Consider the following 19617-nt stretch of genomic DNA (forward strand, 5'->3'; position numbering starts at 1 on the left):
CATTTCCATATTGCCAGTTTTCACATAAACCCTGACCTGACATGAACAGTTTAGTGGCTAAAAGTCATTTAGTTATTGGCGTGTTTCTATTTTATAAGGTTACTTTCCCCACCCCCATTTTTAATATTTAAAAATGTGACCTGTCTATAATTTCATTGTTCTTGACTTGGACTTTGTGCAAAATATGGCTTTTTCACCACTTCTCAAGGCCAGCCTCCCACCTGGTGCCACATCCCACCCATGGCATGTCATTAATCATCTCTTACATTCTTAGAAACCTCTGTTGATGGGAAGCTTTCTACTCCACATCCCACCTATGTCACCCCTAACCTTCCTTACATTGAAGCAGGACTACCTCAGTGCCTGGCACCAAATGGACCCAGGACCAACTCTTCCACTGGCAAACTAAAGAACAAGGTTCCTATCAGTTCCCTTTATCAGCCATTTTTTCACTATTCACCAGAGTTAAGCTCAGTCATAATGATGCCATTGTAGTAACCAGGTTATTATCCAACAGGAAAGGAGTGAAAGGGGAGACCAGCTAACATAGGCATGCCATTCATACAGCTTTATTCAACACTTTCGAAGTCTGCTCCCTGCTGATCGATGGGGGCTGGGACTGGAGAGGCCATTTAAACGCATGCCCAGTAAGGTCTGAGTGACCTGGGAAGGTGTCCAGTGCTTGCTCTTCCATCACACCTGCAAGGGAGTCAGTGGCCAGGATGGGCATGGCCACTACAAGAGCTCAAAATCTAACTATATAAACTTCCAAAGTAAGGGCTCTCTCCCAGCACCAGGCCCTCTGGGGATCCCGGCTGCAGGGGGCTGCACTCTCCTGTGCCCCATGGTGCGCTGTCCTGTTGGGCTGCACACCTGGACTAACAGACTTTAATCTGGCCTGAATGCTGAACCACACCCAGTTGCAACACGGAACCGAAGCTCTGGACACTGGCCCTGTTTCTGACTCTGCTGATCTCCCAGCTGCCCCTTTTCCAGGACTGGGTTGAGGGTAATAGGACATTGAAACCTGAGAAATATAACTCCATGCACACAAAACCTTTTTCCACATCCCATCCTCCCGTGAGAGTCTTCAAAAATTCATTTTCTAAGGACCCCATTTCCACTCGTATCTTGAAAATCTGGCCCAGTAATTCCTGCAGCATCAGTAATTCCCCCTATTCTGAGAGGTAAGATGAATCGTCTTTAACAGAATAAATAAATCCAACTAATATCCAAATTAAATAGATGCCCAGATAATTCTCCTTTTGTCTTTAATCTCTACCCTCCTCCTTCCCCCAGATTCATTAATTTCTGTAAGTCAGTGATCTTCTTTACATGGAGGGCCAGTCCACTGTGTCTTCAAATCGGGTGTTTGAACAAAACAAAATATACTTTTCCAAAACTCTGTTTTAGTCAAAAACCCATCCCACCAAATCTCAACAATATTGAGGTTAATGATAATTTATCACGGGCTTACTACATGCCAGGGGCTTAGCCTACATTATCTCATGTAATCCTCTCAACAGTCCTATGCAGAAAGATACTTTTACTCTCACCATTTCCAAGTAAGAAACTGGGCCTCAGATATAACTTGCTCAAGGTCACAGAGCTAGTAAGTGGCCAAACTGGAATTTAAACTGGATCTCTCCAACTCTTTCCACAGGGAGTACTTGCCTCACTACATTTGTTTCTGCGCCTGTAAAATGGGTGGAGAGAAGAGAATAAGCACACATCCTTGGCAGGATGGCTTTGAGGATTCGATGAGGCAACATAAAGCCACTGACACATGACAGGCTTTGGGTAACCATGACTTCCTATTCTCCCAGTAGTCTGAAATGTGGCTACTGATTTCCGTATGGACCTAGATCTGACTAGGGGCCCCTCACAATGGGACTCTCACCATAAGGCACCCCCATTCAGTTGGTGATCACTGACTTAGAGGAAATGTCAGCCCCCCGCTTGTTCACGTCACCTTGTGCTTGTCCATATTTCACAAAGTGTATCTGACCTGTTCTTTGCATCACCTCTAAGGGCCACTAATACCTCTGTTTGACAACCCTGAGCCCAGCCGCGTAAATAGGCTTTCTCTGGGTGACAGGGGTCATCAGCCACAGAGACAGACTTAGAATCACAGGCCCAGGAAAGAACTCATTATGCAGGGCTGTGCTGAGCACACTATGTGCCTTGTCTCATTTAATCTCACACCCAACCTGTGAGTCAGTGACATGAGGAAAATGAGCCTCAGGTATGTTAAGAAACTTGATCCAAGGCACCCAGCTAGTAAGTGGGGAATCCAGATTCACACCCGGGCTTCTGTGACTCCGAGCCCTCAGTACACCACCTCCTTAAAAAGGCATGTTTATAGGGTTCTCATCTCAAATGACCAAAAAAATGTCATATTGCCTTAAGCATGGTCCTTCCTGCCATCCCAGCGTTACGTTCATCGACATCGGGGTGGTTTTGATTTTATAAATCTAGGGGAGGCAGGGTGAGACTGCACCACTTGTGCCTCTTGAATAAAGGCACCTCCCACATCTCCAAATGCATTTCGTTTTCTGTTGATCCCAAGTGAAGCTCCCTCATGCACACTGGAGAGGCTGGGGGGCAAAGGTGCACAAGAAGCATTTCTGTTCCAACACGGTATCTGCTGATTAGAATTCCTTGGTTGATTGTCAAATGCCAACGTGGAGAGCCCTTTATTTCCCACAAAAAAAAAAAAAACCACTTTCAATGCTAAACATGATCGTCATCTCTTGGGGAAAGAACCGGAGGAGGGTGAGTGAAGTATCAGGTCACACCTGGGAGCTGGAGTGCTGTCATGAACATCAGCAACATAAATACAGCGGGGCGCCCGCACTCCACATCCTTTAGCTACCGTCGAGTGGTGAACCATTAAGTACATGGCAAGTTCAAGAAGTGAGGCTTTGCAAAAAAAATTCTAAACATGTAACATCACAAATTAACCAGAACAAAAGCTACACATAAATGATTTAAAAATCAAGTATCTATATGCAAATAGCAGTCTAAAGATAAAACTCCTGCTCTTTTTAAGATTTAGTCATTTGAAAAGGGGGAAAAACAATGTAGTGCTTATAGACACAAAATGTGAGTTTTTTAAATTCCCAGCCCCATAATAAACCGAAAATGGAGTAAAATGGAAATACTGTTTTCCACCTGTATAGGGAAAACCCAGCTCTTTTCTATAGTGTGCTTCTTTCTTCTCTATGAGCCTCCTTTACTATTCACACAGAACACTACACCCCTGACATTTCTGGTCACCAAATGGGGGGGGGGGGACACAACAACAAGCAAGTCTCTGACACCAGCGAGTGTCTGACAATCTAACTCAATTCTGACACTACCTATCCAGAGATAACATCAGATCCCATAGGTTAAGGGTTCAGTCCACAAGATACTAGTACACACACAAACACACTTCAGACACTAGTCAAGCCGGGATTGTCACTTGTGCTTCTGACCAACTGGTCATAGATTGGAGGTTCCAACAGCCCCCTCCTCAGGTTCGATTAATTTTCGGGAGCAGCTCACAGAACTCAGGGAAACAGTTACATTTACCAATTCATCCAAGGATATGATAGAGGATACAGATGCACCACCAGATGAAGAGATACATAGGGTGGGGTCGGAAGGGTCCCAGACACAGGGATTTCTGTCCCTATGGACTGGGGGTGAGTCATCTCCCCAGTGTGGATGTGTTCACCATCTTGGAAGCTCTCCACACCTTATCCTAATGGGATTTCACGGAGTCTTCCTCATAGAGGCATAATCAATTATTAACTCCATTTCCAGCTCCTCTCTCCTCTCTGGAGGATGAGGGGTGGGGCTGAAACTCCCAAGCTTCTAATCATGACTTGGTCTTTCTGGTGACCAGCCCCCACCCAGGAGCCACCCAGAGTCACCTCATTGGTGCTTTATCACTTAGGAGTTTACAAGGGTTTTAGGAGCCCCGTGTTAGGGATGATAGTCAAAGACAAATATTAACACAAGAGATGCTTCTAATGCTCTTATCACTTACAAAATTACAACGGTTTTACAAGATCTGTGCCCGGGACTGGACGCAGAGACCAATATATATATATATATTTTTTTATGATATCACAGAGAAATGGAAGAAATGGCTGTAATAACATAGTTGATACTTTTTAAGAGTTGCTCTACCCATTTCAGTTGCTAACTGAACAGGAAGCATCACTGGTGAATCCCAGGGTCGCATCCTTTGTGTTGTCTGGCCCCAGATCCTCCTACTCGGATTAATGACACCCACGCGGACAATGTTCTAAATCTACCAGCTGCTTGAATGTTAAACAATTGAATAAAATTCTTCCCTTCAAAAAAAAAATCCAAGGCTTATAAAAAAAACAAAAAAACATTCACACATCCTTCACTTGTGGACCTGCGAAGGTGAGCTTCCTTTTCAATACCCAGCGTGGGAGCAATTCTGCTGTTGCTCTGAGACTGAGGCAAGGTCCTTCAGGTAGTTCACACCTTGTTTGGAATTTGCCCAGCAAGTTCAGGCTCCCTGGGAAATAACCTGTTAGACTAAAGTGTAAAGACATTTGCTGCTGAAAAAAGAAAACCAGGGGGAGAGATGCTTAGTCATCAAGTCTCAGGCTAAGGCTCTGAAGGCCTGGTGTGAATCCGGTGCCAACACTCCCCACCTGCATGACCTTGGGCAAATCAACTCACCTCCCTCTATACAATGGGAATAAGAGTACTTACCCAGATAATTGTGGAGCAAATTGGAGGAGGTAATGCATGTAATGTACTAAGGATGTTGTCTGAGGCATAGAACGTGCTCAGTAAACATTACTTGTTATTGTTACCTTTCCTATTACCCCAACGGACAAAGCATTTCTCTGCTTTTAAGGCGAATATTAAGATAATAAAATGAAAAAACGAAGGTCCACCATTTTTTGGAAAATAATACATTTGTTCACTAATTCAATATTTATTGATCACTAACTATGTGCTACATATTGAGGATAAAGTGGTGGGCCCCACACAGAAGCTCGCCCTTCAATGAGGGAGCTAAAGGATACATTCAAAGAAGGCTGAAAATAGATACCTACTGAGAAGAGTAAAGAGTACTTCAAGGAACCCTTTCTAAGGGAATGATACAAAATCTGAAAATACTTACAAAGAGGACTCATATGGTCTCACTTGTAATGGTAAAACTTGGAAATAACTTCAATGTGCGATACTAAAGGAACGGTCAAATCAATTATTATAAAACTACTTGATGAAATATTATGCAGTCATTAAAATGCTGGCTTTGAAGTTTGTGTAGTTATAATGAAAGCCATTTGTAATAAAATATTACTTGAAAAACGCAGGCCATGAAATTGTACTTATAACTGTAATTCTGAGGGTTTAAATTTTGCATATGAAAGCCTAGACGGAAATATGGCAATTTGAGTCATAATGGAAAGATAATTATCATTTATGGAGTATTTGTTGTATGCCAAGGTATTTTAAGCACTTTTTTACACTATTTCTTTTAATTCTCTATTATTCACATTTCACCTTCAAAGATGTTAAGTTTGTAAGTACCCTAGGAGAGACAGCACTGAGATTTAAACTAAGGTTGGATTGACTCCACTAAATATGTGTCCATGGGAAGAATAAGTTTTTGCTTATAACTTCCTTGCATTTTTTCAGTTTAAATAACAACTGATCGCTGACTGTGTGCCAAGTCCTGTCCTAAGTGTTTTATGCATATCACTCATTTACTCCTCACAAGTACTCCCTGTAGTAGTTCCAATACTGTCCTCATTTTACAGATGAGAAAAGTGAGACTCAGACGTTACACGGCTTGACTCACATCACAGAGCTGATCAGTACAGAGTATTCTGCTGGATTCAAAGAGAACTAGGGCAAAAGAACACACCTGGCTCTCTGGGAAATATAATTTTCAACATTTATGTGCAGGTGGTACCTAGTCAAAAACATTTAAAATAAAATTTTAACATTATGTTTAAAGACTGAAAGAGTCTTTGGTGGGGGGCGGGGGGGGCATGCAGCAGTTTTTTAATTAAGAAATATTTTGAACATATCAAGAAGTGCAGAGAATAGGAAAACCAATAGGCTTGAACAAGTTCTAATGTCTTTACAAGTAACAAAAGCTACATCCCCACCAAAGACCACTGATTGAGAAAAACGTTAGCCTTTCAGTTCTTCTTAAACTGGGTGTCAGCATGAAATGAGTTAACTCCCCAAAAGCCACCATTTTCCTTTACTAAGGAAATTCAGAGAAAAATAGGAAAACGGTTTAGCTAGAATCTAAGGAAGAATGCTAGGCAAGGAATAAGGGGTCAAATCCTAGGCAGTAAAAAGGATTTTTTTAAAAATGAAACTGACAAAGAAATACCACTCCAGCAAACTGGGTTCATGAGACACAGGGCTGCTTTCTCCTTAACAGCCAGACATTCCAACCTCTTCCCCATCACCTTCCTGGTGCCTCAAGTCCCACAAAAAGTGGGCACAACCAATGAGGTCCTTCAGCAAGAGATGAAATTCCATAGTAGAGTGGGGAAACAGAATCAGAAGCCACAGAAAGAAGCAGGGAGACTGATCAAGGGGAACAGCTGGACACCTCGGAGAGCTGTAGGAGCATTTAATCCGCATGCCGCAGGGCTTACCACACAACTGAACTTTAACTGGTGGGTGTACCTTTAAGAAATGAAATTGCCTTTGCCAATCAAGTTGCTCTTCCCAGAATTCTACATTAACCCGATTGGAGACGCCTTAATGACATTTTCCTGGCCTTGTTGGTCAAACTAAGAGCCTTAATTTAGCACAAAGAGCCTAGCTCTATCTAAACACAATCCTACAACAGATTTGATCCACAAAACATTTGTGCCTCCAATGTACTTAGTCCATGCAATCTGCAGACGCAGCCTCTATTTTTCTGGTATTTCAATGCAGCCTGTGCAGAGCTATTTCAGTTTTCAATTCTGAGCCTGCCTGAGGTGTATGTGCGGTACGTGTAGATTTATGGTGGCCACAAATTCCTAGTTTCTCATCGTCTTTGAATTTAGCACAACAGAGAGTGAGAACAGGCTCAGAAAAGTAATAGATTGGTTGGAAATTCTACCCAGAATAGAGGAGAGAACTTGGCCCCCAAACCTCCAAAGATGGTTATAAGAACAGAAGAGCAATAGGAAAGCAAGTATCACAACTAAGTATTAGGGAGGCAATGGCATTTTCTCTCTGTTGTGACACGTGTCTACTTCAAAGTCATATGTACACCTAATGCTTACGGAGACGAGTCATGTATTTGTCTTATCTCCCCACCCAAGCTTTTTGGAAGAAAGGATTATGTCCTCTAGATCAAGGGGACAAAGTGTCCAATGGTTAAGTGGGTTGGCTCTGAGGCCAACCACCTGGAATTCTAGCTTTGTCACTTATTGGCAGCCAATAAGTAGACACGTGTCACAACATAGAATAGGATTTTAAATGAAATTGTTACAACCTTATCATATGCTAACCACCCCCTCATACTAACAAGTATTTTATAAAAGTATATTTCTTCTTTTTAAATATTTTATTGCCACCTCAAGCCTTGACCCTCTACTTGTTACACAAATTATCTCTGAAAGTCTTGGATCCATACTTACCTTAAACTCCTGAATTTTTGTGCAAGATTAGAGACTATTTGTTAGACAAATTTTTAAAATTTTGGTATTTACACCTTGGGGAAAAAGAGGGCGGGCTGAAAAAAAAATCATACAGTGTTAGAATGAAAATGATCTCCTAGCTTTACAAAAAATGACAGTGAAGTTCAGAGCAACTAGTCCATGCAACATGGCCATTAGCGTGTCGACAAGACAGGGCCAGAGCCCAGAACCCCTGATTCCTGACTCGCTCGCTCCTCATTGCACTGTGTGGAGACAGGATGTCCTGTCACTACCCAAATAATGACACTGTGCTCAGGAAACCAGTTCTGTCATTTCGAGTAAGAGCTTAACGTCCCAGGTTTCATCTGGTTTCATAGGAGGCAAAGTCCCCACATTTTACTTGGCTGATTTAAGGGATTCCAGAAAGCTTTACCACTGAGCAGTCCATTACAACACCCATGAATTCAAATGAGCCATTGGGGGATTTCGGATTCCTAAGTCTCATAGTCAAGCTAAAGGCATGGATTTAAATTCAGTGGGAGAAACAGAATACTCAGTTTTACCAAGATGTTTTCACTGCAAAGGCTACATTTCTCGGGACTAAAACTCTAGAGGTAACAGCAGGATGAGCTGAGAGGATGGAGGAAGGGGTAGAATATATAAAAAAAGGACAGGTATTATTATTTAACTGATCTACAAATAAATTGTTAAAAGTCAGAACTCTTGTTAATATCCTCACAGCATCTAATGAATAAATATCGAGTAAATCAATCTATTGGAGCACTCAAGAGTGGAATTAAAAGTATTATCCACAGAGGTAAATAGAGAGCTGGAAATCCACCCGCTGGACCTGGAGGGACAGAACACATTTCATCCATTTTTTTCTAGTAGTTCAAGCACTGGAGAGAGTCTTGGAAGAATTCATATAACCAGGCAGGAAATAAGTCTCCAGTATATAATCAGCAGAATCCTCCACTGTTGTTCTTATGTCAGATTATGACTTTTATTTATTCTTTCAAATGAGTTTTCTTTGCTCTTTTCCTTTATCTTGGACTTTTGGGGTGTTGAAATATCCACTCTTTTTTAGGATTGTGACAACCATGCACATGTATGGACTAGACATTCAATTCACAGCAAGGACCTGAGCAGCTCAGGACAACTAGCCCAAGGTAACACAATGAAAAAGCTTGGAGCCTGGCCAGCATGGCTCAGTGGCTGAGTGTTGACCCATGGACCAGGAGGTCACAGTTTGATTCCTGGTCAGACTACATGTCCGGGTTGTGAGCTCGATCCCCAATGTGGGCACGTAGACGGCAGCTGATCAATGATTCTCTCTCATCATTGATGTTTCTATCTCTCTCTCCCTCTCTGAAATAATATATGTACAGTATATATATATATATATATATATATATATATATATATATATATGTATACACACACACACACACACACACACACACACACACACACACACACTAGAGGCCCAATGCATGAAGATTCGTGCAAGAATGGGTCTTCCTTCCCCTGGCTGCTGACACCACCTTCGCTCCGGCCGGAGCCGCCTTTCCGCCTTTGTTCTGGCCTGGAGCTGCCTTTCTGCCTTCCCACACTGCCCAGAGGCCCGGAGCGGCTGGGATAGTGTGGAACGCCTGCATCCCGCCCCCGGCCACTCAGCGCCTGTGTATGCAAATTAACCCGCCATCTTTGTTGGGTTAATTTGAATACTCACTCATGATTGGCTAGTGGTTGTCGCAAAGGTATGGTCAATTTGCATCTTTCTCTTTTATTAGTGTATATATATGTATATGTATATATATATTTAAGTTTGGAGGAGAACTGGGGTCAAATAACTACTTAATGACGGAAGCCTTAACTTTTAATGACACTGGAGTAGAAAACAGTAGACTAAAGTTAACCATTTCATATTTTCTTCACAGCAATCCTGTGAGGGTAAAATAGCCCTGATTTCCTGAAAACAAATGAAAATTCTAAGAGGTCAAGTCATTTGTTCAAGTCATACAGCAAAAAAAAACTAATAATACACACAGTAAGCTCACAGTGGAAGCTATAAATTGGCAGAATTCTTTTGGGGAGAAAATTTGGTGATATGTATCAAAGATCTTAAAAATGTGCTTTAATCTAGGAAGCTACCAGAAATATACACAAGTATTTATAGTCACAGGTTTATCATAATATTATTTATAATAGTAAAAAAAATAGAAATCAACAATAGGAACTATTATGACAATAGAATATTATGAAGGTATCAAAAAGTATGTTTTCAAGGAACATGTAATGAACAGGAAAATGTGAACAATATGTCCATAAATGACAAAGTTGGGCTAAATGAAAAGAATGATTCAACTTTGTTATTAAAAAAAATGTGCATATACATACATATGCAAATATACATAGACACATGGAAGGTTATACCAAAATGTTAAAATGTGAATATACTGAGTATTATAACTATGGATTTTTTAAAAATAATTTTTAAAAGAAACAGTGTAAACTTGACCTATACCGATGCTATCTAAATTGTTCGTATCAGTACTAATAAGGCTATTTACTTATTAAAATATACTTTTTATCAGAGAACTCTAAATGCTAATAATCACTGGAGTTCTTCTATGTACCAGGCATGTTTCATATATGTATCCTCACTTAATCCTTAAAATAACCCTGTGAAGTAGGACTATTATCACTCCATTTGACAGATGAGAAAATTGAAAGTCCTCGATAGGAAGTGTGATACCTGGGATATGCGAAAACCAGATCATGGACCAAGGGGCCTAGCTCTAAAATTTGACATTTAATCTCTATGTTAAATATACAGTCAAAACCTTATATCCTATTAAATAATCTTTCTAAAGGCAGAACATACTAGGCTTTTAGTTCAGGAGTTGGTATGTGAGTATTAGGATATCTATAATTGGCTTCAAAATATTTCAGCACATGCAGTATAACATTATGCTTCATGTGTTAGTTCAAGTTTACAGCAGCTAGTCAGTTGCCCTGATGCAGGCTATACACTTCAGGGGTTGGCTATGAGCATTCTAATGAACAACCCCACTCTCCAGAAACTTAAGTTAACTTTATCCATGACAACACCAGAGATTTTGATAATTAGCATAAGGAAGGCTAAAACTGTGAAATTGTACTGGCAAAATGAGAGGCTTGCTAACCAGCATAATGAATGTTAGAAATGGACTCTCATTAATTTAATTAGTGTGACTTAAGATATGGGGATTAGCTCTAAATTCTAGAGACATACCCATCCTTGCCAAATCAGAGTATAAGACTCTATCTAGCAAGCCCTTCACCCTCAAACTTTAAGAATGCCACCCATAATGCCACATGTCTAAATGGCCACTGGGTCAGAAGATTCTGGCTGCCTGATGCTATCTGTAAAACAGCCTCTGAATCTTGCCTTTGGAATACTGTCAGCTCTAGATTCAGAGAACAGTTCATGCAGTCCGTGGTCAGAGTACCCAAAAGGACAGAGACTTAATAGAACTTACACAACAGATAAACTATTTTATGCCTACTTGGGAAAAAATGATTAATGAAATGTCTGTGTGTGTTGTAGCTGAACCTCATTAACCTCAAATGATCAATTCCTAATATGGACCAAAAAGAACTGAACACTTGTGTATACAACTCAGCATACCAATTGGCTCAGGTCAGCATGGCAGGCAGTTCTGACATAGTGCCCAGTGATCCCTGCCTCCTCGTACTTATGCCCTTGTATACATATATATATACATGTATGTTCAGGCTTCGGGAGTTATCTTCCACTATTAAAATGGATTTTTGTAAGGCTCAAATAAGCACACACCCTAAGGAAGCATGTTCAGATCTCTTTAGCTATAGCATGTCTAGACCAGACCTTCTTCAAAGGCGAAGTTCAAATTATTTGACTTGCCTGCATTGATTGCTTCAGTAACAAATATTTCACCTGCTGCTGCATTCAATCTTTCTCTGCTTCATCTTCCCGATCAACACAATAAGAATAATGACAGAACTAATAATGGGGCTTTGCCAGGAGAGTGGCTGAAATAACAAATTATTTTATCACACGCTGAAAATGCATTTCCCAAACTTAAAAAAAAAAAAAGAAGCAAGCCTCTATGCGAGTGCATAATGAGAGCTGTGCATTTTCCAGGGTTTGTAGTCGGCTCTAATTACTCAGACAACTGGGTGAAAGAGGACACTTGCATGATGAGGTTAACCCCCAGGGTATATCTTTTTAAAAGTTTATAAATTTTTTTCATTACAGTTGATATTCAATATTATTTTGTATTAGCTTTGGGTGTACAGCACAGTGGTCAGACAATCATATACTACAAAGTGCTCCCCCTGATATTTCTAGTACCCACCTGACACCACACATAGCGATTACAATATTATTGACTATATTTCCTACGCTGTAGTTTAGTTTACTATTTTGTAACTACCAATCTGTACTTCTCAATCTCTTCACCTTTTTCATGCAGTTCCTCAACCTTCCTCCCTCTGGCAACCATCTGTATCTAACCCATGGTATCTCTTGAGCCCCTCCCAGAATAGTAAACTATGGGACTTGCAAGAACCACACAGAGTTCACCTAAAAGTTCTTTTGATTTGGGTTTGAAATTTTTTGGGGGGATTAGGAGGGTGGAGGGTGAATGTTTTGTTTTGAGTTGGAGAAATGGAGGCCAAAACTCCAAAAGATAGTTATACCCAGCGCAGCACAAAGTATGCTTTCTCAATGGGGCAATATCAAAACAAGGTGACAAATTAGTTCATGTGAGTGAAAAATATCTAACACTTTTTGTGTATAAAGCAAAGACATCATACAGCATATAAACAGGTAATCAATATATCTAGGCATTAAAATTTCATGGGGGGAGAAGGGGGATTAGGAAAAAAATGTCTTTGAAGGCTCCTAGGAAGAGGGGGTGATTATGGAAAAAATGTTGAGCAACACTGGTCTAAGAAATGCCTTCCCAAAACTGAGAAGCACCTGCAGAGCCATGCCTGCCCCAGAAATGCCTTGATCTCCGTTTCCTTCTCCGAGGATCCCTGAGGTCAGACTTGATTCTGGCCTAGTTCCTCCCCTGCCGGCTTCCCAGTCGTTGGCCGTTCCTCTGCGCTGCAGAAATGTGTGTGAAGCCTTCCAGGTGTCCCAGACTGCCACCTTGCTAGTACCTATTCTCCTTCACATCTCCCTCCCTTTCCCTGATCTGTTGGAATGTGCTTGCTTATCTCAGGGCACATTAAAATGCACATTTGGCACCCAGAGTGCTACTTGTGTGTGGTGGCACTTTTTCAACACTTCCGGCCCATCTGGGTTAAAACTGTCCACCAGAAGATGAAATCAGGACAGACAGACAGAGACTGTGATGAGTCAGGAGACAGACAAATGCCCCTGAAACTAGGGAAAGGCAGTGTCAGGCACACTCAGTAGTGTCAGCAGCCGGGAGTGGAGTATGTACAGTACCCTCTTCTGTACAGCCTTGAGAAAAATATGCAGTCATGGTATGCCCCATTGCTGGCATGGGCAAAGATATATGGCTATCCTCAAAACAAACTTTCAAGCAGTTCCTCAAAAAAACATTAACTATAGAATTACCATATAACCCAGCAAAAGAACTGAACACAGAGACGTGAACAGATATCTATATACCGTGTTCATAGCAGCATGATTCACAATAGCCAAAAGGTGGAAGCAACCCAAGTGTCCGTCGATGAATGAGCAGATCAACAAAATGGGGTATATACATGCACAGTAGAATATTATTCAGACTTAAAAAGAAAGGAAATTCTGGCACATGGTACAACATGGATCAACCTTGAAAACATGAGGCTAAGTGAAATAAGCCAGACACAGAAGGACAAATATTGAAGGATTCTAGTTATGTGAAGTACCTGAAGTAGGTAAATTCATAGAGACAAAAAGTAGAATGTGGCTCTGGCCAGTGGCTCAGTTGGTTGGAGTATCATCCGTACACCAAAAAGTTGCAGGTTCAATTTCAGGTTCAATCCCCACTCAGGGGCGTGTATAGGAAGCAACTGATTGGTGATTCTCTTTCTCTCTCTCTCTCTCTCTCTCTCTCTCTCTCTCTCGCTCTCTCTCTTCCGTCCTCTCTCTCTAAAATCAATAAAAAGACACATCCCTGAGTGACGATTAAAAAAAAAAATAGAATGATGGTTGCCAGGAGCTTGGAAGAGAAAGGAATAGAAAGTTATTTAACTCGAGGCCCCGTGCATGAAAATTCATACACTCAGGGGGAGGGGGTCCCTCAGCCCGTCCTACGCCCTCGCAGACCAGGAGCCCTCGGGGGATGTCCAACTGATGGCTTAGGCCTGCTCCCCAGTGAGCGACCTGCCCCACCCCCCCATCACCCCTCTGCCACCGCCGGTCGCCACTGCCCCCCCAATCGCTGTCCCCTCCATTTGCCCACTGGCACCCGCCTTGGCACTGCCCGCTCCCCAGCCCCACCCCCCACCAACTGGTCATTCCACCGTTTGGTCAATTTGCATATTAGGCTTTTATTACATAGGATGGGTACAGAGTTCTGCTTAGGATAATGAAAAAGCTCTGGAGATGGATGGTGGTGATGGTTGCACAACACTGGATGTACTTTGTGACACTGGGCTGTACACTTAGGAATGATTAAGAAGGTGGATTTTATGTCATGCATATTTTACCATAATAAAAAAATTAACATACATTTTAGTATCTTTCTTAATATAAAGGTATTTTCAAAACAAGAAGCACAACAAATCCGTAATCCATTAAAAATCAGAAAAAGGATATGTCATTATAGTTAAAATGCCAGAAATTCCAGCTAAACACACCCTCAGCAGCATTTAGACATCTGGGGTCTGGGGCTCTGAACAGAAGGAGGTCACTCTGTAGCCAATCAAGGGCCCTCGCAACCAACAACATCATGGCCCCTCACTCTTCTGGTCAATTGTAAGTTCTCCCACAGTGACTGAGCTCCTTGCTTCTGTGGGCCCTGCCCCCATCCTTAATGGACACCACACATCTCCTCACACATCTTGCCCCACACAAGCGGCTGGAGTGTAGAGCCCATGGATATGGCACAGATATTACATCCCACCTTTACCACCACTGAACAGTTGTGGTGTAGTCACCAAGAGCACACTCTGGAGTCAGACAAGCTTATGCCTGCCTCAGCTGACACCCAAAGTGTTTGTGAAACTGAACTTCTGAGTTTAAAATCTAGTGTGTATGCATGTGAATTTAAGGAGTAAAAGCAAAGCAAGACAAAAAATGTAATCATAAACAAAGTATAAAAAAGAAGCAAGTCAGTAGGATTTTTTTTTAATTTTTAAGAACAAAGAGAATACCTTATGTATATTTGACCCTGTTCTTCAATACTGGAAGTTTTCAAGCACTACTTTCACACCTCTCTGTGAGAATGAGTTAAAATTCCCACATGTGGACAACTAAACTTAGGATCAGAGGGGTGAAGCAACTTGTGCTACATCACAAAGACAGTGGGCTTTGCTGGGCTGGAAGTCCAGAACTGCTTCCATTTGTTGACCTGAGTACGAAGGGGCAATCCCCATTCTCCTACCCATATATTCACATTCCAAGAGCACAGTGGGGACTGAATCACGTATGCAAGTCAGCACTGGTGTCCGGAAGGCCCCTGAATGACAGGCCACCTGAGGAGGGAGAAGAGAAATGCAACCAACAAGCCCCAGAGGCACAGAAACACAAGTGACCTCAGCTTAGGGGTCTGTGTCCAGGGCTGGCTTTTAATTTACAAACACAGGGACATAAACACACTGAGTGTCTAGCTTTGCTCTTTCTGGGGGGGAAAAAAGAGATATCAGATCCCACCTTTACCACCACTCAACAGCCTAAGGGATAAAGTTCTAAAGTGAAAATAAAGTCACCTGAACACTCATGGTGACCTCTGCAGAAGCCACTTATGCAGGCTCAGCTGTGAAGGCTTTATCAGGAAATCAGGCTGACACCGGAAAATATCACCACTTGAATAAAAGGTAAAAGACACTTAGGCATGAGTGGCTCCTACACTTGAAAAGCTAATTAAACGAGGCTTCTTAAAAAAAAAAAAAATTGGAAAAGGCAAAAGCTGGCAGAAAAGAATATATTCATACTTCTGAGCATAGTGAGTGAGATTACAGAGGAATCACTTGGCTTCCTCACTTTAAAATTGGTGTCCCCTGATTATTTCCAGACAGTAGACATCAGAAACCAACTGGAACGCTACTCATTTCTATGGAAATGTACAGAGCGCTGTCCACGGTACTACGTGTTGAAGGGAATTAGAACTAAGGTTAATAAAATCCCCTCTCTGCTATTAAGAGCATAAAACGTACTGTGAGGCCAGAAACCTGGGGGATTGCAGGTATTCCCCACTCCTCAAAAGCTTGCACTAGGCCAGGCCACTTCTGATAAAGTGGCAAAGGGTAAAACTTATTGATAAAAGATGGGGATTTGAGTCCAGACTCCACCCCCTGCTAGACCTATGATCTTGAGGAGACCCATTTAGCCCACACATAACACAGTGCCTAGCACAAAGCAAGTGTTCAATATGTACTTGTAAAAGGAAGGAAGGCGGGCAAGCAGCCATGCATATATTGGGTGCACTTAACTCTTCAAGACATTTCTCATCAATAAAATGGGAATAATAACGCCTACTTTATGTATCTCACAGGATCAAAATGTACAACCACTGTATGCCTACTTGGATTAATCAAATAATATTTATTTATCCAAAGCAAGGATTGGCAAACTATAGTCCAAGATAGTCCACAACCTAAATCCAGCCCATTACCTGTGTTTGTAGGGTTCATAACATAAGAACAGTCTTTACAAATAAACATTTACAACCAATTTGATAGTAGGAAAAACTAATTTTTTATTCCAGATCAGCTAAATGTTATCTCCTCCCACCAAAAAAAATAATTTCATTCTTCTAAGAATTATGTTCTTAGTAGACCTATATTACAAAAAAAAAAGTATACTCAATTACTGTTATTATATTTTTAATAAAATGTGTGCAAATTGGTTTCTCTCTTGTTATAAAATACCTACAAAATAGCTCAATTTTGCCTCTTGGCCCACAAAGTCTAACTTCATCTGACTCTTTACAGAGAAACAGTTTGCCACTCCTGACCTAAACAACATCCAAGAAATCAACTCAGGCAGGGACATGACACCAAAAATATTTTTCTCATCAGCCTTATTATTTTTAAGAGTGTAATTTTGTGGAACATGGGCTTTTTCACAAATGCATGGTTTGCAATACAGCAGAAAAACCCACAGTAATTTCTGAATGAGTAATGGTCAGACCTTCCAGAAGCTCAACTACCCTCTTCATGCCCAGGCTGAAACAGGCTAGGCCAGTCTGGATACAAGCTAATCTGGGCCAAGAGCACATCATAATCTCAGCAGTATTTGAGTGTTTGGTACTGAGTTGTCTATGGATACAACTCAGTACCAAACACTCATTCATCCCTCTCAGTCTTCCAGACTAACGCATCGTGGTTCAGGCTCATTCTTGAACCTAGGCTTGCAAACTAAAGACAAAGGTCCATTGTCCAGAATCTCTCTGGGTGTCATAACAATAGTCCTTAGACCAGCCAGTTAACCTGCCTACTAGGTAACATATGCACAAGTCCTGAGTAAATCCTGGGAATAAGTGACTATGCTCATAATTACAATTAAAAATAACAAAATAATATCATAAATAACACACTATAAATAAAATAAATATTAAATAATTCAAAACCACTGCAGATCACTTGCAATAGGCATATGAAGATGCATGAGTTAGACTTTGCCCTAGGCAAGAACACAGGGCATATGAATCTCATGTGATATACCATATTGGACTAAAAACTAAATTGCTCTACTTAAAACAGAGGGGAAATAATGAACAACATAAACTGATGAACAAAAACAGACCCGGAGACAGGGAAGCATCGATCAGACTGTCAAACCTCAGAGGGAAGGTAGGGGAGGGTAGGGGAAAGCGCGAGAGATCAACCAAAGGACTTGTATGCATGCATATAAGCCTAACCAGTGGTCACGGACAACAGGGGGGTGGGGGCATACATGGGGAGGGGTTTGAGATGGGAATGGGGGGATGTGGACAACTATGTCATACCTTAATCAATAAAGAAATTAAAAAACAAAAACAAAAACAGGGTACATAGGAACCTTGAACGCCAAGGTGGCCTCTGAATCACCTTCCTGAAGCCTAAGCTCCCCAGTTATGGAGTTTTAAACCACAGTAATGGACAACAGGGAGCTCCAGATTTCTATGTCTTCTTCATCCCTAATATCAGGACAAAATTACAGCTTTCTCAAAAGTTTGTAAGGAATAAATAAGATAAGTAAAAATTCTTTTTTACAGTGAGTAGCACACAGTAAGCACTCAATAAATATCAGTTATTATTATCTTTTTAATTAAATAGTTGTCATCATATTGTATATACAATAAATATAATTATTCTTTCTGATTATTTCTCTTAATTAGACTATAAGTATTCTCCATATCATCACATACTCTTCATTGGTATATTTTTAATTTAATGGGGCACAGATAGTATTTGTTTTACTTTGATTTGTATTTAGATAATAACTAGAGGCCCAGTGCACGGATTTGTGCACTGGTGGGGTCCCTTGGCCTGGCCTGTGGGGATCAAACTGAAACCGGCTCTCTGACATCCCCTAAGGGGTCCCGGATTGTAAGAGGGTGCAGGGCAGGCAGAGGGACCCCACCAGTGCAGGATCGGGGCCAGGGAGAGACCACAGGAGGGCTCCAAGGTATGTCCAGCCCATCTTGCCCGGTCCTGATCAGCCAGACTCCAGCAGCAAGCTAACCTACCAGTCAGAGCGTCTGCCCCTGGTGGTCAGTGCATGTCATAGCGACTGGTTGAATGGTCAAATGGTTAAACACTTAGCATATTAGGCTTTTATTATATAGGATTAGTGAGGGTAATTATTTTGGCATATATTTGTTTATGAACTGTATTTTTTTCTTCATATGTATGTATAGGAGCTTTATTCAAGAGTCCAATGGGAATATCCATGGTTTCTTAAAATTATTAATGTTGGTTCCAAATGGAAACAAGCTTACCTTTTGGGCTCCCTGTCTTAAGAATGTGCTGGCAAAAGTTTCCAAAATGCAGTTGAGAAAGCCAGCCCCTGTGATTGAAATCCTGCCTCTTTGAATGAACTCTGTCCTGCAAAAAATAAAAGTATAATCTTTGATGTCATTCTACATTCAGATATTTAAACCACAGGAATTTCCAAAACCTAATTACCACTTATAATCACCACAAAATTATATCCATAGCAATTCAATAATTGCCTGTTACAATAAAATATTTCACTAGAGACTTACAGATTATATAACAGAAGCAACAGTCTTATTCAAACTAGAGAATACTTGTTTCAAGTTGCTAGGAGAGTAGATTTAAAAAGTTCTCACCACCAAAAAAAAAAATGTAACTATGGGAGGTGATGGACCGTTAACGAACCTCATTGCCTTAATCATTTTGCATTATGCACATATATCAAATCATTACATTGTACATCTTAAACTTACACAATGTTATATGTCAACTACATCTCAATAGGATATTTTAAGAGTGTAATTTTGTGGAACATGGGGCTTTTTTACAAATGCATATTTTGCAATACAGCAGAAAAACCCACAGTAATTTCTGAATGAGTAATGGTCAGTCAGACCTTCCAGAAGCTCAACTACTCTCTTCATGCCCAGCTGAATGAATTAATTTAAATTTTTTATACAAAGGAAATAATTTCCCTACTTAGATTTCTATGGAAAGGAGATAGGAGCCATGTCCTTCTGTGTGTGTGTGTGTGTGTGTGTGTGTGTGTGTGTGTGTGTGTGTCTGCATATATAAGCACATTTACTGACACTAAGAAAAATGTTCAGAGAAAACTATGGATCCAAAAAGC

At 41.0% G+C, this 19617-nt stretch overlaps 1 protein-coding gene across 1 annotated transcript in view; it reads right to left on the bottom strand.

The window, feature by feature from the left end:
• Nucleotides 1-19617, bottom strand: part of PRELID2 (PRELI domain containing 2) — a 64695-nt gene that overhangs the window by 15551 nt on the left and 29527 nt on the right. Inside the window, exon 5 of the mRNA XM_079772534.1 lies at nt 18770-18875. Within this exon, the coding sequence (XP_079628660.1) occupies nt 18770-18875 (106 nt within the window). The remainder of the gene's footprint in view (nt 1-18769; nt 18876-19617) is intronic.

This window comes from Cnephaeus nilssonii, assembly GCF_951640355.1.
Source record: "Cnephaeus nilssonii genome assembly, chromosome: 5".
NCBI lineage: Eukaryota > Metazoa > Chordata > Mammalia > Chiroptera > Vespertilionidae > Cnephaeus > Cnephaeus nilssonii.